Source organism: Cydia strobilella, chromosome 26 (genome assembly GCF_947568885.1).
Source record: "Cydia strobilella chromosome 26, ilCydStro3.1, whole genome shotgun sequence".
NCBI classification, from domain to species: domain Eukaryota; kingdom Metazoa; phylum Arthropoda; class Insecta; order Lepidoptera; family Tortricidae; genus Cydia; species Cydia strobilella.
In genome coordinates this window covers 5,338,836-5,366,790 of record NC_086066.1, presented here as the reverse complement: position 1 = coordinate 5,366,790, position 27,955 = coordinate 5,338,836, and the positions used below count along the sequence as shown (strand labels likewise).

Genomic DNA, 27,955 nt, shown 5'->3' with positions numbered 1-27,955 from the left:
GGATTGAAACAGGAAGGAAGGAGGAAACATTCAATTTGCCTGAAATACAAACAACTGCTAGTCCAATATATCCATGGATACTAACAACAATGTTTACAGTACCAACCACGGAAAGATTAAAGCTTACTTCTACGCCTACATTTTTTTACGAATATAAAGAGTTAAACCCAGATAAGGCTTTAAGAATGCGTCCAGAAACCACAGACAGACTAAACAGCGTCAAACTAGAACGAAGCCAACAAGTCCAAGTAGTTTCTCATAAATTTGAACCAGATCTTGAATATTCTCAAGCTACGGGCATGCAGGAGCAAATGGAAAGTGAACCATTTTCAATGTTTTTTGCCAAATTAATGAAGACTTTGGCTTCTAAAAGCTTAAGAGATCTAAAGGGGCTCATAAGCCCATTCGAACGCTCCGTCACTACGTAAGTTATTTTGTGCAGAAAATAGAGTTACTTACTAACAAGTCAAATTAAATAATTTAAAAAAATGTGACCGCCGTAGTAGGTAGTCTTCTCCAGAAAATACTTTCCGATATTATAAAGGTTTAATTTATAATTTCGCATGCCAAATTTGATTGCAACTATAAAGTTACCTAACTATATACCTATAATAACGCTTATACCTATTTTTGCAATGACTATTAAAATTCCGCACAAAACTATTTTAAAACGACTAGCTAGATTGCTCTGAAACTTTGTACTCAAAATAGATGATATCTATGCCTGTAATTAGTTTGTTTCATACAAAACTTGTTTTTTCTCTATTTCGTTTGTTTCATAAGCTGGAGCTTATAAACTAATTACATGCATAGGTATACCTCATGTCATTGCATGTGCAAAGTTTCAAGTTTTAAAATGAGAACGAAACTCGACCGTTTGTATGGGAAAGTGAGATTCGGCCGAGCTTGCTGAGGACTTAAAATCTACTCACGATTTTAAATAAGAATCTTGAGTCTATATTCTATCTATCTCTAGTCTATATTATATGTGTGATATTCCGATTCTGAAGTTAAGATCGTATGAAATGGAACAATTACTAAGAAAATAGCATGTAGGTAATGTATTTCAGACTATTGGACAGTGGGAAGTTGATGAAGTTGGGAATGACGACCGGCTCTTTAATTGCTCAGATGACAACGTTGCTCATCGCTCCGATGAAGGAGATTCAAAGTAAGCATGACAATAAAATAACTTACTTATATATAGACGTATGTATTAATATTTTTTGTTTTTATGATATGTAGTTATTTTTGTTTTGCCTTTGCGCCTAATGCATCGTATTGTATTTAGTTGTTTCTAGGGTTAGCTATTTCTTTAAAGTTTTGCCTTCATGTACATATAATAGGTTTTACATGTAAAGGGTCGGCAACGCGCGTGTAATATATCGTGTTGCAGGCGTCCATAGGCTACGGTAACTGTTTACCATCAGGCGGGCCGTATGCTTGATTGCCACCGACGTGGTATAAAAAAAAAAATATCTTTGACTACTATTTCGTATGTATCTCTCTCAGTTACTTAAAGGTTAGCTGGAAGAGATCCCTTAAGGGGATAAGTTCGCCTTTGTACACATTTACTGCATGTATTCTCTCTGTGTTAATGTTTATTATCGGATTAACAATTATTATTATTCAATTAAAAGTAAAACTAAAAGCAACTAAGAATAACAACTTATAAAAAAATAAAATAAAAAACAAAACTACTCTTAATTAAAAAACATCTAAATAAGGCCCCCGCGGCATTGTGCCAAAGATGCTGGCAGCATTCCCTCGCTGAATGGCAATACTTATGCGCTGCGAGAGAAAGCCGCCAGCTCTCTGGTCACCGGTTGCGTCGACGAGCTTTTTGCTGTTCTTTAAAAAGAACTTTTGCGCTTGGACCCCACGGCCCCAGTGTCTCGACACCAAATGCCACAAAGTGGTATGTACTTGTTTTGTGCAATAAAGTGTTTACTACTAATACTACTACTACTTACTCCGCTGATCCTATATCCCTAGAAAGTTCCAGTGACAAGAGACATAGCCCGCCAGGCTTGTACTTGTACGACCGGCGCTTTCATTGCTCAGGTGGCAACATCGTAAACAACTGGACAATAACTTAGAATAGTAACTTTCTGGTTTTACCACAGAATAACTAATAGGTTTTATATTTTTACATTTATATATATATATATATAATACCGATCCGTATACCTCGTATCGTATAGAAACTAAAAAAAAAGTCATCTTCATCTATGTACAATTAGCTTTCGTCGGCTTTCCCTATTAGGTCATATTAATATTGACCTAATGGTCAAAAATGACTATGGTAGGAGAACAGATAAATTTTTGGTCCTAGAAATATATAATGAAATAGAATGGTTAAGAGGAGAACATAAATATTAATTAAGCTTATTGGAAGTAAAGAACTAATTAAAAATAAAAGACCGGCCAAGTGCGAGTCAGACTCGCGTTCCAACTGTTCCAAGGGTTCCGTATACATTCCACAATTTAAACAATGTATTTTTTATGTGAAATGTCTTTAAAAAACCCGTAGGGGTCGGATCAAAAACTAAGTAATTAAGCCCGACTCACGCTTGACTGCACATTTCTAATAGGTTTTCCGGTGATATAGGTATAGGTAAAGATTTATTTTGTGTATTTTTTTCAAAAATTTTGACTCAGTAGTTTCGGAGATAAAGGGAGGAATGGTCATTTTTTTGCCTCTTTTCTTGAATAACTTCTAAACTATTTATTTTAAAATTATAAAAAAAAAATATTTGAGATTCTCACAATGAGTTCTTTCATTTGATATGTAACACGATATAGTTTGACAAACTTTATTTTTTAATTTTCTCATTTACCCCCCAAAAGTGGCCCCCGTGTTTAAAATTAATATGTTTACGTTACATGTCCATCTTTGGGTCACAAACTTACATATGTGTACCAAATTTAAACTTAATTGGTCCAGTAGTTTCGGAGAAAATAGGCTGTGACAGACGGACAGACAGACAGACAGATAGACGCACGAGTGATCCTATAAGGGTTCCGTTTTTTCCTTTTGAGGTACGGAACCCTAAAAACACTTATAGATAACTTACCTTGACCTTAGTAACCGTGTATTATTATTAATATTATATTTGTTATTTTAGCATAGTGTATCCTTTAGGTAGAAACATTTATTTGTAAAAGGATACTTTATTATATAGGTATATTATTTCTAAGACTAACTTTTATGTCAAACTTAGGGTAAGCATAGTAAGATAGCAACGTAGGTGCATAAAATTGTAAAAAGAGCGCTTTCTCGCCAACAAACTGCATAAGCAGTTTGGCGAGTAACTTTAAAATTGGTCATGTATAAATGCCTTTGAAAAAAAAATGAAAAAAAAAATACTCGAACACTACAAAGTGGGCCAGTTCGTTGGTACACAAATAGTGTGTAGCACATTTTCGTTGGTGCGTATGTTCGCTCGGCCTTATATGAAAGGGCCTACATTTGAAATCTTTGTACTTATTAGGTACATTAGTATTATGTAAGATTACTGGCTTTTGCAGGGCAAATCTTCATAATGCAGGTCTCGCTGGAGAACCGACATCGCATGCTGGACGATGGTTTCAACGCCATGTTGGATGAGCTGGATAACGTGTATGATGTTAGTGAGGAGGAAGCTATGCAGAAGGTTCTGCGTGAGGCCATGATGTACCCTAATACTAGCAAGACAGGGGAGCAAATCGTACAAGGTATATATTAATTTGTTGTGCCAACTCCCGTATTAATCGGAGGCTCTGCGCTCGAAGTTGTTGACGATTATGTATACCTAGGACAAACAGTCCAGTTAGGTAGGTCCAACTTCCAGAAAGAGGTCACTCGTCGAATCCGACTCGGTTGGGCAGCGTTCGGGAAGCTCCACAGTATCTTTTCATCCAAATTGCCGCAGTGTCTTAAGTCAAAAGTCTTTGACCAGTGTGTGTTGCCAGTGATGACATACGGATCTGAGGCGTGGGCGCTAACGATGGGCCTCATAAGAAGGCTCAAGGTCACGCAAAGGGCAATGGAGAGAGCTATGCTCGGGGTTTCTCTGCGTGATAGAGTCAGAAATGATGATATCCGCAGTAGAACTAGGGTCACCGACATAGCTCGCAGAATTGCAAACCTTAAGTGGCAGTGGGCGGGGCACATTGCTCGCAGAACTGATGGCCGGTGGGGCCGGAAGGTTCTGGAGTGGCGTCCGCGTACCGGAAGACGAACTGCCGGTAGGCCTCCAACGAGATGGAGCGACGACCTGGTGAAGGTCGCGGGAATTCGGTGGTTGCGAGCGGCACAGGATCGGTCGGAGTGGCGAGCCTTGGGGGAGGCCTATGTCCAGCAGTGGACGTCTATCGGCTGACATGATGATGATGATGATGATATATTTATTTGACAAGCGATCTGGCCTAGCCGGTAGTGGCAGTGGCCCTGCCTATAAAACCGTATTGGTCCTGTGTTCGAATCCCGGTAAGGGCATTTAAAGTTATAATTGTGTGATGAGCATTGAGCACAGATATTTGTTTATTTTATGGGTGTTTTCTATCTACCTAAGTATTCATATGTATATCATATTTATATAAGTATATACCGTTGTCGGTCTTTAGCCACGGTAGCCACGGCTTATATATATGGATCTTGGGGTCCCCTTGGCAACGTATCCCAAGAATTGGTGTAGACATTAGTTTTTACGAAAGCGAACGCTTATTGACTTTTCAACCCAGCGCGGAAACTAGGCCTTATTGGGATTAGTCTGATTTTCTCCCAAAATTTTTCTTTACCTAAAAGCGACTAGTAATTTGGTAAATATCAAATATATATACTGTACTTTCCAAAAAATCTTAATAATAATTTTCGTAATCTAGCGGAAAATGACTTTTTTGGACTCATAATTTATTTAACTTTTCTTTTAAACGTTTCAGAATTGATAGAAGATGTATTCTTGCATCCAATGAACAGAATAGCAGGAACGGCGCATGGAAACGTAGTTTTTGAAAACATTGCTAAAGTTGCTAATAAATTTAACACACCACAGAACCTAGAACCTATGGCTAGGCGACATGAAAACCAATACCAAATTACTAAATATAATAAATTTCGAAACTCACACTCAAATTCTAAGAAATATCAAGTTAGAAGACAAAATAAAAACATCGAGAAAGAAGATAGTAATATAGAATCTCATGTGGATGACGAAGAAGACGAAGATGAAAGCTCTAGTAACGATAACACGGGAGTAGAAATTAAAATACACATAAACAATAGAAAACATTCTAAACGCAATAAGAGAAGAATATTAAATAAACATACTAAAAATAACGTTTATACAAGAAGAACCGATGAGTATGACAGTGAGTTGTTTGCAACAGAAAATACTCAAATAGAAAACTATGGCTTCACAAATGGAGATTTGAGGAAATACGCAAAATACCCAACCAAAGAACATATTTTCGGTAGAAAATCAAATTCGGAAGAAGCAGGAAAACCTAAAACAAACAACGATGATAGACAGATTGTTAAAAGTAAAGTTGATAGTAAAGTAACTAACAAAAGTAAAGTAACGCTACAATTTGATTGTGAACCTTTACCAGTTATTGTTTCAAACAAAAATAATTCAAATAGACACAACAATACTAGCTTAACGAATTCGGAAATGATAATGTATTGTAGTAATGCAAAAGACGATAATTAGTAATGTACTTGTAGCCTAACAGGATGTTTCATTCGAAAGGATAGTGAAAGAAATTAGAAAATCTGAAAATGAGATACTCAAGAATATATCTAATCTTCCCTAGATAAAGGGTCTTGACAGACAGACGGACGGACGGAAAGTTTTATGACCAATCGGTTCAAATTATATTTCGTCAATTATACTACCAAACTATTTGTAATACATTGTCAACTGCAATTCTTTTATTCAATGTATAAAAATATTACACTAAATGTCCATTAATTTAGTTAGAGTTAGACCAATGCAGCGATTTTGATAGCATAGATAGTACAGTGTACAAGTGTTATTGAGACGTCATAATTTCATAGAAGTTTTTTCATTTCGCTGCAGAGTTATCTTGGTCTAACTGGTGTTTTCATAATATTTACAACATGAAGTTTAGTCACCTAATACCAGGTGTGTATTTACTCCAGGATGAAGCATTCAAATATTTGTGTCACCATGAGCAATAGAGGTGACTTTTTCCAAAGTCAAATGATTAATTAATTGAGTTGTTGACGTTTTCTATTCTATTTTTGGTATCTAATATCATATTACTGTTCTAAAAGCATGAACTTGTTATATTTAGAAATAAATCGGTTATTTATTATTGTAGTTTTAAGGATTCCGTTCCAGTAAGGTGACAACTGACAAATGGAATCAATTCAATACTAGTTTTTAGTCACTCGCGCGACATATTTCGGAGCGCCTAGGGGCCAATTTCTCGAACGATAATAGTCTAATATTATTAGTGTATTGTCATGGCAACCCATACGGTTTGACAGTTCTTGGACTAATAATATTAGTCTAATACCGCTTGAAAAATGGGCCCTAGGTCTCCTTTCTCAAACACGTGAGTTATAACCGTAAAATTAGTTTAATGTTAGTAGGTATATCTCACGAGAGATTAAATTCGATTACTATTTAAATTATTTATTTTTATTAAGTTGTCACCCGCTCAGACTTCAAAAATTGCGAGTATGGAGTGGTGGATATCTATCCGCGCCTGATACGATTTTATTACATTTATTTATTTTATAGGCTTTCAATAATATATTTAGTGCATATCATTATTAAATATAAAATGAGGAACAAGATGATAATAAAAATATATATAAAATATTAAGTAATAATTCACTTTGCTACTCGTATCTTTTCCTATTGAATTAAATTAATTAAGTCGCGTATCAAGTTCCATATATTTTTAAAATACATTTTCTAATAACATAGAGTAGAAACAATCTCATGTTTTTTACGCTGTTAAGTAAATAAAAAACTTCCAAAAATAATGGCAAAAAATGTAAAGTAATGTAAACAGAAGACGCTCTGCACAGTGACCCCGTAGTAGGCCATAAGCCTAGGAAATCCATAGTAACTTGGAAAACGATTATCTATGGAAAATTATCAACTAATAGCTATTACTACCTAAAACTATATATACTTTCTAAATTATTTAAGTAGATCATTAATTTTCGGACCCTCGACACACACAAGGGAGCACATCGACCGCTAATTACCGTTTCTTTACGGCGCATATTTCGAAATTCTTTAATTGTTATCAATAGCACTGTTATGGAAGTTGTAAACAAAGATATGTATTATTATCAACTGGTATTAATAGCTTGGTATTATTAAATAATATCAAATAGCTTGGGGTCTACGTGATCTCTTAATGTTACCAAGTTATTTACTACTACAAGTATTCACGGTAGCTTTTAAAAGTACGGGGCCACATGGGGCCAAAAACTTTATATACGTCATATAGCGCATTAAGCGTAGTTATGGGATCATTGTATTTTGTTTGCTCTGTTGTGCTCTACCGAAGGCCCTCTACGAATTTCGTAGCACCCGCTACGAAATTTAATTGTGCAGTTACCAATCTTGAATTATACTTTCTAACGATTTTTGTTTCTTTTCTGGTACTTTTTTTCACTGCACGTTTTCGAGGATGCACATAATTTGAATTGTGGTGCGCTAACGATGAGGCTATGCGCTTGGCGAGGAACAGAACCCTATGGAGGAACCTGGTCTTCAGCAGAAGGACATGATGTCACGATCCTCAGTATTGAGGGACCGACTGAAGAAGAAGAACGATGATTCATATATTGACAGGGCACGCAATGTTCTCCAAATACTTGTACACCAGCTACCAGAAGAGGCTGAAAACGTTAATGTTAGCAATGTACATAGTGGCCTTAATAGTTCAAGTAGAAGTTTATCAACATTTTGGAAGAAAGAGAATGGAACGAGGCTTACAGTTATTGCTTGAGTGGTTAAATAGCGCAGATGCCGTAGACTTATTTACATATAGGTACGATCTCGTCAACAGCAAGTGTTTAAGTGTTAGATAATAAAATGTGACAATAATTTAAAATTAGGGCGACCGAAGAAAGGTTGGTTGGTTCGTGAGGTAACCGAACCATACGCAGAAGATTAGCTGAACTTTCACAAATGGATAAATCTGCCGTAAACTCTTTAGTTGATATTTCAACCGACAGTATTCGGAGCGAGGTGAACGAGGACAAGATATTATCTTTATTAATTGAGACAAAACTAACTAAGCATCAATATCAATTGATACAAAAGTTTACTAAAAGTAAAAATAATCCAGTATTACTATCAAATGCTAAAATATTGCAAGCACAATAACGATGCCACTTCGAAGAAGCAAACAAACAAAAAATGAACGGAAGTGGAATTACAAAATACGGCACGCAGGTTTTTTGAACATTGCTGTTTCAGCTGAAATAACTGGCATTAAAAAAGAACTTATTCATAGATGTGGTACCATTTTAAAGTGTATTAATTCTGGGTATATAATAAATTATGGGCTAGAAACAGCCTGGCATGATGCCACTACGTTATGGTTGCAACTTATTGTCACTTGTAAATTTTAAAATAAGATTTGTGTGATAGGGCCCTTACCTATTACAGAAAAATATTTACATCTCAAACTAGCACCATAAAAATACGGAAAATCCCTGCAAAATCGCAATCTTGTTTACTACCGCGTATATAAAGCCTAACGCTCGTCCAATCTTCACACAACTGATCTAAACTTCACGTTGAAACTTCAAATCCAAGATGGCTGCCCTCAAGACTCTACTTATCCTCGTCGTGTTGGCGATTGTCATGGCAACCGCCGTGGCAGTCCGTGTCGGGCCTTGTGACCAGGTCTGCAACCGTATACAAGCTGAACGGAATGAATGCTGCCGTGCCCATGGCTACAGCCGTGCCAGTTGCTCTGGAGGCAAGATGAACTGCTACTAGACCTTGGTCTGGACACATACTACTCACGGTACATTTTCTCGCTTCCATTCTGCAAGATTTGAAGAGCTCTGACGACTACACCTTGGACCGCGTTTTGTATATCGAGGAGCGTTCTATAAGATTCGAAAAGCTTTCTACACATCCATTTCAACCTGAATTCTTCAAGATACAAAGAGCTTTCTACATTACACATCGATTTTGATTTGGTCTTCGTGTGTTCCATCGCATTGAAGAATTAATTGACAGATCAACATCATTTGCAAATTTCGAAGCCGTTTAACCTACAAGTGTGTACTATCAAACGTGAATTTCAAAAATTCTAACACCGTTTCTGCAATATTTTTGAAATTTGCTGTTTTTACTAATTTTCCAGACTTTTTATGTGCGCGATTATTGTTTTCTGGGCTTTCTGGTTGGTTAACTATAAGTGTGTGTCCGTTAAAACCCTATAATGATTTAGTACCTATGAGGAAATCCTATGTGATTCTGTTATTGACTTAGCATACGATTCGGAATAATGATTACTGCATTTTTGATTTGTTTTGTTTTGCAAAAAAATGTACGTGTAAATATGCAAAATAAAAATTATCTAGTAAATGTTTTGTGTTACTTTTTATGGTTCCGTACCCAAAGTGTAAAAACGGGACCCTATTACTAAGACTCCGCTGTCCGTCTGTCCGTCTGTCTGTCACCAGGCTGTATCTCATGAACCGTGAGTGCTAGACAGTTGAAATTTTCACAGATGATGTATTTCTGTTGCCGCTATAACAACAAATACTGAAAACAGAATAAAATAAATATTTTAGTGGGGCTCCCATACAACTAACGTGATTTTTTTGCATAATGCTACGGAACCCTTCATGCGCGAGTCCGACTCGCACTTGGACGGTTTATTTATGTCATATAAATACAGCGTGACCAGATCCTGCGCGCCGCCAGAGTACGCCGCGGGCTCACCACTGATATGCTGGAAGTTCCGGGAAGCTCTCGTCGCGTGTACATAAACGAACACCTCACAAAGGCTAACAGGGTTCTTTTCAGTAAAGCCCGAGCCGCAGGAGCTCAACTAAACTTTAAATTCACTTGGACCTCAAACGGTACCATTTATATGCGTCGCTCCGAAATTAGCTCAATAGTACGAATTTCATCGGAAGCAGTGTTGGAAAAACTATACAAGGGACCTGCATCTAATAGTCAACACGCGCCGTTTCAAGGGCTGCCTAATTGATTGCGGTTTGATAATATGTTTAACCCTAATGTACGCCACTTTTTTACATATTATTAATTATAATTTAGATTTTTATATAAATACTAGGTTTCTTTCTTATGGATCTCAAAAATATCTGTCTCGTGCAATACTTTATCATAGTAGTCTGTTTCTGTGGAAACTTTTTGTTACACTAAGCCTTTACTTTTTAACTAGTTGTATGTTTGTTGCTATTTTTTACTCGATGTCATACATAACACACGCATTTTTTATACTTATCACGCTAAATGTTTTAAACCTAGTCCTATACGAACCTAGTTCTATTTATAAATGACCAAAAAAATAAATTTAAAATTAGGACTTCTCAATGCAGGCTCTCTAGGGACTAATCATAACGAATTTATAGTTGCAGTTCAAGAGCGTAATATAGACATAATGGCTATAAATGAATCCTGGCTTCGGGAAGGGGAAGAGGGGCGGGCACCTGTCTTGCCGAACTATAGCCTGCGCCACGTCCCACGGCCTCGCTCGGTGCGCGAACGCGGTGGCGGCGTCGGCTTTTACATCAGGAAAGGCATTACTGCGCGGCGCTGTGCTCATCCCTCTGACTCCGTAGTTGAACAAATGTGGCTTAAGTTATCTATTAAAGGTGTAGTTTTACTTCTAGGAACAGCTTACCGGCCACCATGGTTAGACATTGATACTTTTATAGATTCACTAACTGAAACTATTTCCTCATTCTCTAGTTATGACTATATTACGTTAATGGGAGATTTTAATGTTAATTTGTTAAATAAAGACCGAAATTGTACTAAACTCACTCAATTTTTAAACTATTTAAATTTTACACAATATGTTAATGAGCCAACTCACTTTACAAGTCATAGCAGTACATTGATAGATTTGATTTGTAGCAACATTGCCGTTTTAAACACTCAAGTAGACTATATACCTACTCTTAGTCACCATGCATTCCTAACTTGTGAACTAAATATAAAGAAAATTAAACCTTTGCCTCAGCAAGTTATTCTAAGACCACTAAAAGATATTGATTTAATAATATTTAACAAATCTCTTGAATATATTCAATGGGACAATATCATTTCACTATCAACCGTAAATGATATGGTCAATTCTTTTAATAGCATAGTTTTATCTCTGTTCGACTTATATGCACCTCAAAAACTGGTTATTATCAGAGAAAGAAGCTATCCTTGGATAACATATACGATTAGGGAAATGATGCGCCTGCGTGATCAGGCTCATAATAGGTTTAGGGCATCTGGATTAGATGAACATAAAAAATACTACACTGATTTAAAAAGCTGCGTCAACAAAGCTCTATTTAATGAAACACGGGCTTATTTCAACCAAAATATTAACCATAATGCTAGTAACTCTCGGTCTCTATGGAACAATCTTAAACGTACCGTGAAAATAACTCATAACTCTCAGAACCATGAAATTCCTACTCATTTACGTGACCCAGATCTTATTAATTCACATTTCCTCCAAGTTCCAGGCAGTCCTGTAGCTCCACAACCATATCAGGCTTACTTTGAATCCAACCACTATCATACTTCATCATTTAGGTTAGAGCCAGTAGATGAGATCTCTGTGCTTAAAATAATCAGATCACTTAAATCCTCTGCTCTGGGTGATGACGGTATTAACTTAGATATGCTACTTCTAACTCTTCCTCGTTCACTTAGTACAATAACTGTAATAATAAATAAATCCATAACATCATCAGTCTTCCCCGATGCCTGGAAAGTGGCTTTGGTAACGCCTCTTCCTAAAAAAAATAATATCACTAGTTTTAAAGATTTGCGACCAATAAGCATTCTTCCTTGTATATCTAAAATATTGGAACGCATTGTATACACACAGTTATATGCTTTTCTTGAAAGAAATCAAATTCTTCCTATTCAACAATCTGGGTTTCGTAAATCGCGTAGTACGGCAACTGCACTTCTTGATGTAGTAGACAATATACTATCTGCACAGGATATGGGCAGGGGAACTATAATGACACTTCTTGATTTCTCACGTGCCTTTGATGCTATTAATACAAAATTATTGTTATCCAAAATGAAATACTATGGCGTTGAACCAGACTCAATTAAATGGTTTTCGAGTTATCTTAATCGTCGAACGCAAGTTATCAAACTTACAGATAATAACGGTATGTTTTTGAAATCCAAACCATCTATTTTATCTAGAGGAGTGCCACAGGGGTCGATCTTAGGCCCGCTTTTATTTATCCTATATACAGCTGATGTCCGTGATGTAATAAAACATAGTAACTTCCACATATACGCAGACGATATCCAAATCTACATCCCATGTGATCCTGCTAATGTGGCTGTAGCAGTTGCCAAAATAAATGAAGACTTAGATAACATAACAACTTGGTCATCATCGAACTCTTTAGTACTTAATCCTAATAAATCAAAAGTTATGATTTTTGGCTCCAAGCATCAAATAATACAAATAGATAACCATAAACCTATCATTTCCATTTCAGGCGAAGAAATAGATCGTGTTTCTGAATCGCGTAATCTAGGTGTTATAATGGATGTATGTCTTCGTTTTGAAAGTCACATAGCAGATATTGCCCGAAACTCATTTTATAGACTTAAGGTCCTCTATAGAATCCGTGATTTTCTTAGCGTAGACCTTCGAGTCAACCTTTGTGATACGCTAATACTCTCAAAGTTTGATTACGCGGACGTGGTTTATGGACCACGGTTGTTAGCTAGAACTGAACGCATTATACAAAGAGTCCAGAATGCATGTGCACGTTACTGTTTTAGAATCCCTCCACGAACGCACGTGACACCTTACTTAAATTCATCAGGCATTCTTAAAATGACTTACAGAAGAGAACTTCATCTATCTTCCTTGTTGTTTGGAGTATTAAAGTTTTCAAAACCCGAGTACCTCTTCCAAAAGTTCACCTGGCGTTCAAACACTTCTATGAAATATGGTCTTAGATCGGTCAACAACAAATTAGTAACTTTGCATTAGTGCACATCCGCATTTCGAGGTAGTTTTAAATACACAGCAACTAAGTGCTGGAATAATATACCTCCGCCATTAAAGATATTAAATTCTCTTAAAAGTTTTAAAACACAGCTTAAGCGACACCTTCTTCAGATTCAAAATGAACTACCTCTTGGCGGTAGAGCAATAGCCCAGCCATATAATACATACAATAATGACATTAAATATAATATTATTTACAAATACGCACATTCACACTTTACACTTCAGTATCAGTCTTACCTACGTATAAATATATATCTTAACCAACAAAAACACAAAAAATCCTTTATAATTTTATAAGTACTTATAATAATACTACACACTCAACAACACAATGCACACTTTCATTTCATACACCTTCCATATACCTATTCTTTATCTTTCTTTTTCTCATTTAATGTTCTTAATACTTAAGGTTTCTTTTTTTTTTCTTTTATCACTTAAAACTTTTTTTGTCTTTATTCCTTTTATTATGTAATAGGTACTTAGTGTTTCTTTTTGTTTATAGGATCCGACTGAAAACCAGCGTTGCAGTAAATTTACTGCAACATTATGCTGAGTCGAGAGTCGAGACTCCTTTTTAACATCACGCTGTCTTTAATGCCAATGTCAATTAATTTAGTTAAGAAGTAATGTATCTAGTTAGGTACATTAGTAAACTATTAACCTACATATTTTATGTTTTATGTTTTGTGATGTTAAATAAATTTTCTCTCTCTCTCTCTCTCTCTCTCTCTCTCTCTCTCTCTCTCTCATATACGGTTATTACACTTTGACATATCTTACCCGATCAAACTTATTGATTGTGTAGAATAATATGGAAAATCTAGGACAAATCGTGCTTCTAATTTGACAGCAAATGTACCTAATCTCGTCGTTAAAACTGGACGTTTATTCCAAAAGCGCCCTACAGCGCCATCTACCTCAGCTGTCAAACTCGGGGGCCCGATGTTCCTCAGCCTTTAATCGCTATACTACATTTAATAATTACTTTTAATCAGATTTTAATCAGATTCATTAATTTTAATCAGATTAAAGCTATTTTTTTTCGAGAGAGAATTAAGAAGAGAGTGCTCACTCCATACATCGGTTTTGTTACCAAAAATACTATTATCAAGTAATGTGGATGTGCGTTCATATTATCGAAGAAAACCGGCCCGATCAAGGACTAGATATTTCATTGCGGGATTCCCTGTGTTAAGGAAAAGCATTACTTATTGGTTTCCAAACTCATTTGGCGAGATATGAGTGATGATATTTATCAGGGAAAGTTGCGATGATTTATTCACGATTTATTTAGTGTTCTAATTTTTTTTCAATATTTTTTTCATCACACATTTTTTAGGCTCTCTTTATTCTTCAAAAACGGATGAGAAAGTTGCATTTTATCAAAGATAGATATAACTCCGTAATAGATGGATACAGTCTAAGGAAAAAACGTGCCTCGAAAATCAAGAAAATTTGATTCTCGTTCAGAGGGCGCTACTAGCTTTGGCCTACTGTCGTATAGATGGCGTTGACGGTTTCGTTTGTTATTTAACAATTTTAACGCATATCAGTGAAAGAACATGGGTCAAAATCATAAAAATTATTAATGCAAATAAAAAAAACGTTTATCCATATTTAAATAAATTTTATCGTATTTTTATAAATATTTATTTTTAGTTTTAAAGTGTGTCGACAGATGGTAGTGAATTTACTGGGGTTACAAAATTTACTATGACAGTACCGCTCTAGATTTTATCCACAACTAGCGACCCGCCGCGGCTTCACACGGGGTAGCATGGACCTCTGAACATTCTTCACGAATCACTCTATAGGTGAAGCCCGCATGAAAATCCTTGCAGTACCTAATAGTTTTTGAGTTTATCGCGGACATACATGCAGACAGACGGGGCGGGAGGGGGACTTTGTTTTATAAGGTGTATTGATAGAGGCAAATTTTGAGTTATTTCCTCATAATGGCTGGCTTCACTTTTAAGTGATGATTTTGAATGATAAGTATTTAATAACGTTATTAGGATTTAATTTTGTAATGTTTTACAGGTAGTATTATATTTTGTAACCCCAGTAAATTCACTGCCATCTATCGACACATTTAAAACTAAAAATGAAGATTTTTAAAAATACGATAAAATGTATTTAAATATGGATAAATGATTTTTTTTATTTGCATTCATTATTTTTATGATTTTGACCCATGTTCTTTCACTGATATGCGTTAAAATTGTTAAATGACAAACAAAACCGTCAACGCCATCTATACGAAAGTAGGCCAAATCTAGTAGCGCCCTCTGATCGAGAATTAAATTTTCTTGATTTTCGAGGCACGTTTTTTCCTTAGACTGTATCCATCTATTACGGAGTTATATCTATCTTTGATATTATCAATTATCCTCGTGTTGGTGTGGTAAACAATTTTGTGTTTCATTTGGTGACCCTCACAAAACTCAAAAATACATACTACTTTTCGAAGTTTTGACTAAACTTTATGTGAAACAAAGGGACCCCGTAATACCTACATATAATACCTACCTACCTACATATACCCTGTGAACCTGTCTTGATATAAAGTTATGCAAATGTTATCGAGTCAGGCCGGCTTAATTAGTGGATGTGAGCGATACAAGGAAAATTGCTTGTTTAGAAACACTTAAGATAAGGGCATGGGGCCCCAACAAGTAATTGTGTTTTTTTTTTTTTTTTAATAAAAATAATAATTAATGTTGTGTATCGGTATCAATACCAATAAAATGTGATCCGAGGGCGTAGCCAACAATCGTTGACAGAAACAGCGCCAAACCAAAGAGGATATAATAAGATAGAGCGGTACTGTCATAGTTTGGTCATAGTAAATTTTGTACCCACAGTAAATTCACTGCCATCTATCGACACACTTTAAAACTAAAAATGAAGATTTATAAAAATACGATAAAATGTATTTAAATATGGATAAATGATTTTTTTATTTGCATTTATTACTTTTATTATTTTCACCCATGTTTTTTCACTGATATGCGTTAAAATTGGTAAATAAACGAAACCGTCAACGCCCTCTATATGAGAGTAGGCCAAAGGTAGTAGCGACATCTGATCGAGAATCAAATTTTCGTGATTTTCGAGGCACGTTTTTTTCTTAGACTGTATCCATCTATTACGGAGTTATATCTATCTTTGATAATCTATCTTTGGCCAAACCAAAGAGAATTAAGAAGACATAGAGTGCTCACTCCATACATCGGTTTTGTTACCAAACCAAAGACTATTATTTTCGTAGCGTTCATCTGGCGTCAAGTAGCGGAACTATCAGTACTGCTACTTGACACTAGATGTCACATGTGTCGCGACTGACGAAAAGTGTATTGCTCAACAATTTATAAATAATATTATAAGCAGAAGGCGTTGAAAATAGAGTTCCGGTTAATCCGGTTATAATATTAGCTGAAAATCGTCGAGCATTATACTTAGTTTGCCGCGTCATCTATTGTCCAGTAGCAGTACTGAATAGTTCAGCTACTTTATGCTAGATGTAGACTACGAAAATAATAGTCTTTTTGGTAACAAAACCGATGTATGGAGTGAGCACTCTATGTCTTCTTAATTCTCTTTGGCCAAACTTAAATAATGTATGGAAAAAGTCACGTGACTATTTGTAGCATCTGTCATCACAAGATGACAATCTTGCATCGACAAACGCCGATCGAAACGTAAAAAAAATGTATCAAGAAATCGATAAATTCATCTACGCAAGTTTGGCGAACCAAGTATAAGTTTAATATGTGTTATACTTTTTTGAAAATAAATATAAAAAAAAACATATTAAATAGAAAATAGAAGTAAATAAGGAAAAATTAAAATGCAGGCGTAACGTTAGCAAATACCACACATAATTATCCTGTACCTATCTCTAAGGAAAACAGCCGTCAACAGTTAAGAACATTGAGTTCCGAGTTTCCATTGAGAGGTAATAATCCCTAATCTGAACGGGAACTTTCTAAGTGGAAACTTGCAAAGTTTCCATAAATGCTGAAAATTACAGACCGGAAAAATTTGCTCTACGCTACGCGGGCATTTTTTTCTGTAGTGATGCACTGGACCGTTTTTCCAAAATAGGTAAATTTAATGTTTTTCCTACTCAGAATCACGAGTTCCTTCGTTCCTATACTAGGAGGAAAAAAGCGTCCCAAGTTTAATTTTTCCATTCCGTTACTATTTTTCAAACACTTTGCACGGCCGAGTACGGCGGTAACGAAATGGAAAGTACGTAATATGTATGAAAATTTTGGGACATTGTTTCTTTCCTAGGAGCATGGAATCAGCTCATGATTCTGGGCACAAATAACATTAAATTTACATATACCCTAAAAAAAAGTCCAGTGCATCACTACAGAAAAAAATGCCCACGTGCGCGTTAACAGCATATGAGCTGATACTATAGGTATAAGCTCGCTCCAGACTACGCGGCGCGAAGCCGCGAACGCAAGTGTCGAGTCGATTTCGCTGATTAGCAAACTGGACTCCATACTCACGTTCGCGGCTTCGCGCCGCGATTCGCGCATGAGTGTGGAGGGACCTTTAGAATCCTCCTATATAGTCTGGCAAACACAACTTGCCAGTCAGTAAGAACCAGGAAAACTATACTCATCCCTTTCTTTTGTGTGCTAGTACTAGCGTAAGACAAAGACAGTGTTAACTATTAATTTTCTCTGTCTATGTCTAAAATGAGACTGTTCAGGGCCAAACTACAGCCGGTCAAATAACTTTGTCAGTAGAAAAAGCTACGAAACTCAAATTTTCTATGGGACGCTAACCCATCGCACCTACATTTTTTTAATTTTACCGCTATTTTCTACTGACAGAAATGACTTGACAGACTATATATATAAAACCTTTTCGTTTATAATATCTTCCCTCTTCGAACACACCCTAATCTATTTCTAAACGAAGGGAAAATGTCAATGTCATTAACAGGTGTACAAGGTTCATTCGGTGCCCTTTTCTCTCTGTCAACAAGTACTTATTAGAATCGTAATAAATTCTTATATTTTAAAACCCTAGATCACTAATTAATAATATGATTTGCACTGCTGATTAATAGTATGTAGTGTATATCTAATCAGTGTCTTTTTATCAGTACTCAAAGCAAGTTTCAGTGATTAAAGGTGAGAATAAAGTGCATAACCTAAAAAAAATTATTTATTGTTTGGTGATATGTTTCGATACTACGGTGCACCTTCTGTTGAAAGGTCTATTTAAAATAAGCGTCTTTACTACCGGTTAATACGAAACCATACTGTAACTCAATAAAATAAATTTCAGCTCAACAATGGTACACTATGACACAATAGTAATCGGGCTGGGAGCAGCGGGTGTGACTGCCGCCACTACCCTGATCCGGGCGGGGAGACGGGTGCTGGCGCTAGAGGCGCAGTCCCGTATTGGTGGACGGGTCCATACTGTGCCTTTTGGGAATGGACTTATAGAACTGGGCGCTGAATGGTGAGATATAAATTTGATACAATAAGGCTTTGTATTGTATTGTTTAATACACGAGCAGCTGAAAGCTGATGCGTGTATATCACTGCACTTGTTTTTTTTTAACTATTAATGTTCATTTTGTTAGTTGTTTTAAGTGTTTGTCAAGCCTGTTTTTAAAAGTGTTCACTGTGTGTTCTTTGTGTGTCTTTTATATTGATGTGTGTTGTGTATATTATTATTATTAATATACACAACGAACTGCAGGAGCATAAGCAAAGTGTTAAAGACATAAATACATTTGGCGGACAGTGGACATGGAAATTGTTTGTATGTACCCATATCACCAGTGAAACGCCACACTGCGGGTTTACGAGTAGAAATGTTTTTCAAAAACTCTTAAAGAATCTTATTTAAAATAAAACTCAATAGAATTACTTTATCGAACAAGATCGCGGCATTTCAGTCATGTCCATTCATGTCCATATTAAGATTTTTGTTCGGAATCCCGTGTTGTGGCACCGTCCATGCCGATCACATCTGTTATAAATACATATTTTGGCGTAACAAGCACCCGAAATAAATACACATATATATTTTAAGTTATCTCAATAGACTGTCAATCTACTGCCACGGAATGAGGTACCTAACTCCTTTGGGGCGGTGTGGAGCGCATCCTGTCTCTATGATAATATTGATAATAGGCTAGATGACAAATTTTCATTAATGGTATCAATCGATGAGGTTTATTTTTAGGATCAAATGTCCCATTGCATTAAAGCAATACAAAAGTCAGAAAAAATAGTCAAAGTCCGACAGTCGTACTTCACTTGCGAAACGCTCCAAACAAAACGATAAGTGAACGTGACGTCAAGTTCACCGAGAGCCCATTATGAATGTATGGACAAAATAAGAAAATTGCGTTTTTGTCGGTGAAATATTGCGTTTATGTATATAGTTGCTCTACAATCTTTTTTTGGATAAAATGTAAGAAATCGAATAGTACCCTTACTTTTTTCCAGTTGAAAAATTACTTAAATTTTTAAACTTTCAAGTCCTGTATTTCTGTATGATTTCCATATATTATTTTAATATATCTACATTATTGTGATAAATTACTCATTTGCTATCTATGTTACTAGATTTTGTTATAAAATTCAATGTGTGTCATCATCCCTATACTATTATTTTTTCTGTGATAAATCTATTTTACCCAGGATCCACGGCAACCAAAAAAGCCGCGTCTTCGACCTGACCACTCAACACAACATCACCACCGTCCCTCAGAGCCTGATCATGGCCCCGTTCCGGTCCGATGGTTCAGAAGTTGATGCAGAACTGGTGAACAAGCTGTTGGATATAGCTCTGCACATAGTCGACCATCCGCCAGACCAGCCTGAACCATTGGGGACCTTTATCACTTACAAGTAATTAACGGTATTTTTATAAAAACATTCCGCCGAATTTGACAGGCAAACTCAAACTCGTGGTATAGGTACTAGTTTGCTAGTACCTATACCATGAGTTTGATACTGACATGTTTGCTCGTCTGTGTAACTTAATTACTTTCTATACATTAATATAGTGCGTGCGAAATGTAAAGAAATTAACCCTTAAATGCATATTGTTGCCATTGCCAAATGTATACAAAGCATTGGACAGCTCACATATTCAACAGAAAAAAGCTTAAGTTTCTAACAAGTAACATTTTTTCCAACCAAAAATAAAAAATCATGCATTTAAGGGTTAAGTTACGCACACGCTAGCGAATATGTCAGTGTCAAATTATGGTAGGGCTCTACATATAGCATCTACTTTATTTTATTTGAAAGCAGGTTTTTTAGACATATTTTATCAAACAAAATAGTTTCATCCGTTGCGTTAGAAATTCTAAAACGTTTAATTTACAATATGGTTACATAACTACTTTTTTAAATTTCAGGCTAAGAGAATACATTGCCGAGCACAAGCCAGACCTTCTAAAAGACGAAGACTTTATAACGGAATTTCTCGAGTTCGCGAACCTTCTCACCAACAACTACGAGGCGTCTGACGACTGGACGGATGTGACGACCATCAGTCGTTACGAGGAGCTGGACGGGCCGCAGCTGATCAGCTGGCATAAATATGGATATAAAACTTTCTTTGAGATTATGCTGGTAAGTTTACTATTTTTTATTTATTATTATAAACTGATCGGCGATTGGCCCTAGTCACACCTGATGGAAAATGAAGACAGGGCCTAAGATGGAGCTCACCGGTTCAGTAACAACAGCAACGTCTTTATAATGGGACTTTTCGATTTGGTTCGGTAGAGTAAAAAAAACCGGCCAAGTGCGAGTACTTTTTAGTATTTTTTGTTATAGCCGCAACAGAAATACATCATAGCTATCACGGTTCATGAGATACAGCCTGGTGACAGTGGAGTCTTAGTAATAGGGTCCCGTTTTTACCCTTTGGGTACGGAACCCTAAAGAGTTCTCCTTTTATGAGGACTGAGTTTCCACCAGAGGTGTGCGAGTATGCAAGGGGTGTGTTTGTTAAGGACCAATAGAAAATTGTCGCCTAGAGTTGCGCTAAGCGAGCATAGGTATATGTGATGTTTTCAATCAAAAGAGACCACATTGTCGCTTACCATAAGGAAGAAAATTGCTTGTATCTTTATACGAAAAACCTGTCAGAGCGTCGTTCTGGCAAGCGACAATGTTTAAAAACGACACATATGAAGTGATCCTTATTGGTTCTTAACAAACATCCCTCGCTACGCATCCTCGCACATCTGGTGGAAACGTTTGACGTCTTTGGCGGTTAATCAGTATGTAGATCTATATGCATCTACTCAAGCCTTTGGTCTTTTCTCATCACAGAACACATACAAAGATGGCCCAGGGCTCCCCAACCTGGATATGAAGATGAACACCGAAGTCAAGGTCATCAGGACGCCGCAGCGCCCCACCGAGCGCGTCACCGTCGAGTGTAGCGACGGCGGCTCCTACGAGGCCGATAACGTCATAGTCACCGTGTCCCTTGGGGTTCTCAAGACCAAGTAAGTGTGCTAACTTGACGTCATAGTCACCGTGTCCCTCGGGGTTCTCAAGGCCAAGTAAGTGTGCTAACTTGACGTCATAGTCACCGTGTCCCTCGGGGTTCTCAAGGCCAAGTAAGTGTGCTAGCTTGACGTCATAGTCACCGTGTCCCTTGGGGTTCTCAAGGCCAAGTAAGTGTGCTAACTTGACGTCATAGTCACCGTGTCCCTTGGGGTTCTCAAGGCCAAGTAAGTGTGCTAACTTGACGTCATAGTCACCGTGTCCCTCGGGGTTCTCAAGGCCAGGTAAGTGTGCTAGCTTGACGTCATAGTCACCGTGTCCCTTGGGGTTCTCAAGGCCAAGTAAGTGTGCTAACTTGACGTCATAGTCACCGTATCCCTCGGGGTTCTCAAGGCCAAGTAAGTGTGCTAACTTGACGTCATAGTCACCGTGTCCCTCGGGGTTCTCAAGGCCAAGTAAGTGTGCTAGCTTGACGTCATAGTCACCGTGTCCCTTGGGGTTCTCAAGGCCAAGTAAGTGTGCTAACTTGACGTCATAGTCACCGTGTCCCTCGGGGTTCTCAAGGCCAAGTAAGTGTGCTAACTTGACGTCATAGTCACCGTGTCCCTCGGGGTTCTCAAAGCCAAGTAAGTGTGCTAAACCGGGACCCTATTACTAAGACTCCGCTGTCCGTCTGTCTGTCACCAGGCTGTATCTGTGATAGCTAGAAACTTGAAATTTTCACAGATGATGTATTTCTGTTGCTGCTATAACAACAAATACTAAAAAGTACGGAACTTCGGTGCGCGAGTCCGACTCGCACTTGGCCAGTTTTTTAATTCATGATAGTATCTAAATTATCATCTGACAAAGTATGAACCGGGAGGCGATGATAAACGATATATGCTCCTGGCTCGCGGTCCATATTTACGAGGTGGTCACTCTGATGTGGACCCGCAGAGCTCCGGTATGTGATCGAGACAGCGCTATACCCGTGTATAGCGATGTCCCGTTTACACACCGAACGGGCGTGCGAATCCTTATCCAATGTGATACGTTTCTTTCTGATTTTTATTATTATACTGATTTTTATTATTATTACAGGCATACGACGCTATTTTCCCCACCACTATCCAAAGAAAAACAAACAGCAATAGACAAAATCAGCATAGGCGTCATGGACAAAATCATTCTATCCTTTGACGAAATCTGGTGGCCGCACCACACTTCGTTCTTTGGGTTCATATGGAGGGGAGACGACAAGAGGAAAGTGGGCAAGGATGATTATTGGACCACGAGGATATATGGCGCCAGTCGGCCTATGGGGTCGAGTAATTCGTTGACGTTGTGGACTAGCGGAAATGTTGCTAAAGAGGTTAGTCAGATAAGGTTCTAATTTTTTTCATTTTTGCGAGATTTTTCTATATCACCTTAGCATAGTTGCTAGCATGGTTGAATATCAGTATGCATCACAATTTTTTATTTTTAAGCAAGACCTATTTACGATACAAGTGCGGAAAAGAGGAAATTCGAAACGAGTGGCGATAAATTAAAACACGACCGCAGGGAGTGTTTTAAATCGACACGAGTTATGAATTACCTATTCGCACGTGTATCGTACAACGTTTTACAGTACATATGGCCCTTTAAACTTTCGACATATGCACGAAAAGTGCCATTTGACGCACTAGTGCGAGAAAGTAGCACCATATGTACTGTAAAAAATGTTTGTTCACACTATCACTCTAGTATTTGTTTTAGCGAGAAACGTTTCCATCACTTGAATTGATGTAACACTGAATTAATTTGTTTACTAGTACTAAACGATTAATTCCTTACTACTAATTTCCTAATTTATTACTTTTTTTTATGTTTTTACTCTTACAGCCGGGCTAGCACATGAGTGGCGCGAGAGTATCTCGCCGCGAGATAGACTACCCGTCTTTTACTAACTGTATGAATTATAGAGGGACGGGTAGTCTATGTCGCGGCGAGATACTCTCGACCTACTGGTTACGCCCTAATGGTCCTATACTATAGTACAGACGCCCTACGCGAAAACATTACCATCCTCACCACTTAGATGGTTGGCAGTCCTCAACTGTGCGTTTCTCTAGAAACTTCCTGCCTCGCACAGCTAAACTGTGGAATGAACTGCGGTATTTCCGGACCGATATGACCTTCAAACCTTCAAGAAAAGAGCGTATTCCCATCTTAAAGGCCGGCAACGCACTTACAACCCCTCTGGTGTTGCGGGTGTCCATGGGCGGCGGTAATCGCTTTCCATCAGGTGATCCGTCTGCTCGTTTGCCTCCTATTTCATAAAAAAAAAAAAAAAAAAAGACACCTAAAATAATATGTTACCCTTTGAAGGCCGCGAATATATGTGACTCGCTCTTATGGCTCTACTAATAAGATCGTGTCAGATATTTTTGCGGCCTTCGTTGTGTAACATATAATTGCAGGTGACTGTACATTGTACAACATGGGGCGTAAGTTAAATATTGCAAACGAGAGTATAGTTAAATCGCGACGGCTTGCCGGAGCGATTTATAGACTCGAGTTCGCAATATTATTACGCCCCGAGTTACACACAATGTTTTTCATCACACTTGCGATACAAAAATAAAGTATAAAGACAAAAAACTTTTAATTATAATACTAGAAACTTCATAACTCCCTAGGGAAAACTCTTTTTCTATAGTTCCCGCTAATCCTGCGTGCAATTCCACATTTACTGAGCGAGTGTGATGGAATTAGTATTTTTTAAACACGAAGGGTACGGTGATAGGTGTTAACTCCATACAATTAATAACCTTAAAACCTTCGTGTTTGAAAAATACTGTATTACTATAGCGATTACTATGCTTCTAATCATATATTTAACTTTTAGGTTGAGACACTGCCAGAAGAGACAGTGAAGACGAAATGTGTAGAGCTGCTACAGAAATTCATCGGCGACACGATAAGAATTACCGTTCCGAAACCATCTGCCATTATAAGGTCAGTTCCATTTATATTTTTTTCTATTATTTTACTTCGACTGGTCTGGCTTAGTGGGTAATCACCCTGCCTATGAAGCCATAGGTCCTGGGTTCGAATCCCGGTAAGGGCATTTATTTGTGTGATGAACACAAATATTTGTACCTGAGTGTTTTTTTATGTATTTAAGTATTTTTATATTATCATAGAGTAACTTATACTAGAGCGGTACTGTCATAGTAAATTTTGTAACCCCAGTAAATTCACTGCCATCTGTCGACACACTTTAAAACTAAAATTGAAGATTTGTAAAAATACGATAAAATCTATTTAAATATAGATAAATGATATTTTTTATTTGCATTAATTATTTTGATGATTTTGACCCATGTTCTTTCACTGATATGCGTTAAAATTGTTAAATAACAAACGAAACCGTCAACGCCATCTACTACGACTGTAGGCCAAAACTAGTAGCGCCCTCTGAACGAGAATCAAATTTTCTTGATTTTCGAGGCACGTTTTTTCCTTAGACTGTATCCATCTATTACGGAGTTATATCTATCTTTGATATTATATAATATATATATCATTGTCTGAGTACCCATAACACAAGCCTTCTTGAGCTTACCGTGGGACTTGGTCAATCTGTGTAAGAATGTCCTATAATATTTATTATTTGTTTATTTATTTGGAGGACCTTTCATTAAAATTGGATGCCAGTTCTCTTCTTTTGAACTTGGCTTGACACACTGCAGCGTTCAAGTTCAAAAGAGTTCAGTTGACGTCTTTGGCAATCAAAGGGTTAAAAAAATACGGCATTTCCAACTGATTCTAGGTCATATTTCGCGTCTCAACAGAGTTATCCAGAACCTCCAGTTAGAATGTAAGGTCCCTGCCACCAAGGCTCGGAACCGGTTTTTTCTACATACAAAAAATACCGGTATTATTACGTTCTTTTTCGTTCTTTGGTTTATTATTTCATTTTTAATGGGACAATTTAATAGTACGAAGTTGTTACCTAAATACACGATTCAGTCCATCGTAAAGAGCATAAAATAATTAAAAAATATTGGGCTATTTCGGGTCTTTAAAAAAAACCGGTTCCGAGTCCTGCCTGCCACAAAGGCTTAATTCTCAGCCTAATCTAATTTCAATTTCCAGGTCAACCTGGCACACGAACCCATACACCCGCGGCAGCTACTCCTACGACAACCTCCTCACCCCGCAATACCCAGAAGCCCGGGCATGGCTCGGTACCCCAATCCCAGACTCATCGGGCGCCCCTAGGGTACTGTTTGCAGGGGAAGCGACGAATTTGAATCATTTCAGTACGGTGCACGGTGCGAGCGAGACAGGATATAGGGAGGCTATGCGACTGTTGCCACACACTAGTAAAATATAACTTAAATGTGTAAAACGAATGTCAAAATGACACTACTGTGTGGTAAAACCGGTACATATGACCATTTTGATACGTATAAGTTTGTTAAATTTGTGTTCCCGCTAGACATACCGAAGTGTGTGGCACTTACACAAATTTTTACGGTACCAAAATTACCGATAATAATTTGAAAACTACTATTAATACCGGTACTTCTTTGAAATACTACCGTAAATACCGTAATTAAATATATCAAATTACCGGTATTGATATTGCTCACCACAGATAACAGCAAAGATTTTATAGTATAATACCGAAATTTATAACCATGATGATAATATTTTTCTATTCTATACCATTTTGATACAAATGCACTATACAAATATAATAACTAAACAAAAAATACCGGAATTTAAAATACCGTTATTGAGTTTCAGCAGCCAGTGTACAAAATTACCAGTATTGATGTATTCTTATGAGAGAAAATGTGTTCTTATGAGAAAAATAAAGGTCTTTATTATATAGCTAAATCAACAAAAGTTACCGGGTAGTAACATTACCGTTATTGATATCGTTATCAAAATTACCGGTACCCAGATATTAAATATCGGTATTGAAATTGCCGATACTGGTTTTAATGTGACTAAAGCTATAGGAATGTACAACTTCATTACATATTAGGGAAATATATTTTTACTGTATGGATGCCATTTATTTTATCTGCATTTTATACTTGGTCGTAAATTCTTGATACTTAGGTATATTTTTATTATTTTTAATGTCATATTTTGTATTTAGAATTAAGCCGAAATGACCTTTAAATTTTGAAGAAATAATAGGGAGAATGTTGCATACTCTGGCAAACGCATTTTGTCAGTAAAAAAGGCACGAAATTTCAATTTTCTGATAGCACAACCCTTCTACTGATAGAAATTGCTTGCCAAACTGTAGTCAAAAATTGCCAATAATGTTCCAATTTTATAATATTTTTATTTATTTAGGGCTCAAAAAGAATCCAAATACTCTGTTAATGCCAAGTCAACTAATGTATTTACAAATTTATTAATAGTATTATGAATTAAGTAATCAAATTAATTTTTAACATGTTTGTCGTTAGTTTTATTAGCTATTTAACCATTGATTTATTTAAAAAAAATATTTATATTATTTGTTGTAAATTTAGTAGCGAAAGTAGCTATGTAGAAAGAAATGCTTTATCTGTACAGGCCCCGTAGACAACATGCCAATCGCTAACGCTCCGTAGCGAACGAAACGCAACTGTCACTGTCACACAAATATAGAAGAGTGATAGAGAAACACAAAGCGATTCGATGGCGAAGCGCAAGCTATTGTCACCTTGGCTAGGATGCCAGTTACTCTTTGAGGGCCGCAAAAATATGTGTCACGCTCTTATGGCTCTACGAATAAGATCGTGTCAGATATTTTTGCGGCCTTCGTTGTGTCGCATATAATTGCAGGTGACTGTACAAGTTTTATAAGTCAAATGCAATATAGAGTCGTGTCGTGTATGTAATTTATTAGCATTAACCCTTCGAATGCCTTGTCCTGTACACGTCACAAACAATTTGAACTTTAATTTACAACTATGAAAACGGATTATATCGCGTATATTGAATTTATAATACATCCCGACGTTTCGAACTCTTTACAGCGTTCGTGGTCACCCGTTGACCACGAACGCTGTAAAGAGTTCGAAACGTCGGGATGTATTATAAATTCAATATACGCGATATAATCCGTTTTCATAGTTTTATTTCATGAGTAACTATCGCGGTAACCGAAGACAATATTTTAATTTACAATTTAAAGGTTATTAAATCAGCAGCAAATT

At 36.9% G+C, this 27,955-nt stretch overlaps 3 protein-coding genes across 3 annotated transcripts in view; all 3 read left to right on the top strand.

Moving 5' to 3' along the window:
* Positions 1 to 27,955, top strand: part of LOC134753264 (ATP-dependent RNA helicase abstrakt) — a 180,327-nt gene that overhangs the window by 90,157 nt on the left and 62,215 nt on the right. The gene's annotated exons all lie outside the window — the stretch shown is intronic.
* LOC134752989 (uncharacterized) lies at positions 186 to 6,150 on the top strand. The gene is made up of 5 exons (XM_063688749.1): positions 186 to 424; positions 1,071 to 1,171; positions 3,532 to 3,717; positions 4,924 to 5,220; positions 6,146 to 6,150. The coding sequence occupies exons 1-5, from the start codon at positions 186 to 188 to the stop codon at positions 6,148 to 6,150; spliced, it is 828 nt and encodes a 275-aa protein (XP_063544819.1).
* LOC134753275 (spermine oxidase-like) lies at positions 18,236 to 27,067 on the top strand. The gene is made up of 8 exons (XM_063689118.1): positions 18,236 to 18,398; positions 18,556 to 18,735; positions 19,929 to 20,138; positions 20,654 to 20,870; positions 21,579 to 21,757; positions 22,842 to 23,112; positions 24,631 to 24,740; positions 25,884 to 27,067. Exons 2-8 carry the CDS (start codon positions 18,563 to 18,565, stop codon positions 26,122 to 26,124), a joined length of 1,401 nt encoding a protein of 466 aa, XP_063545188.1. The 5' UTR covers positions 18,236 to 18,398; positions 18,556 to 18,562; the 3' UTR covers positions 26,125 to 27,067.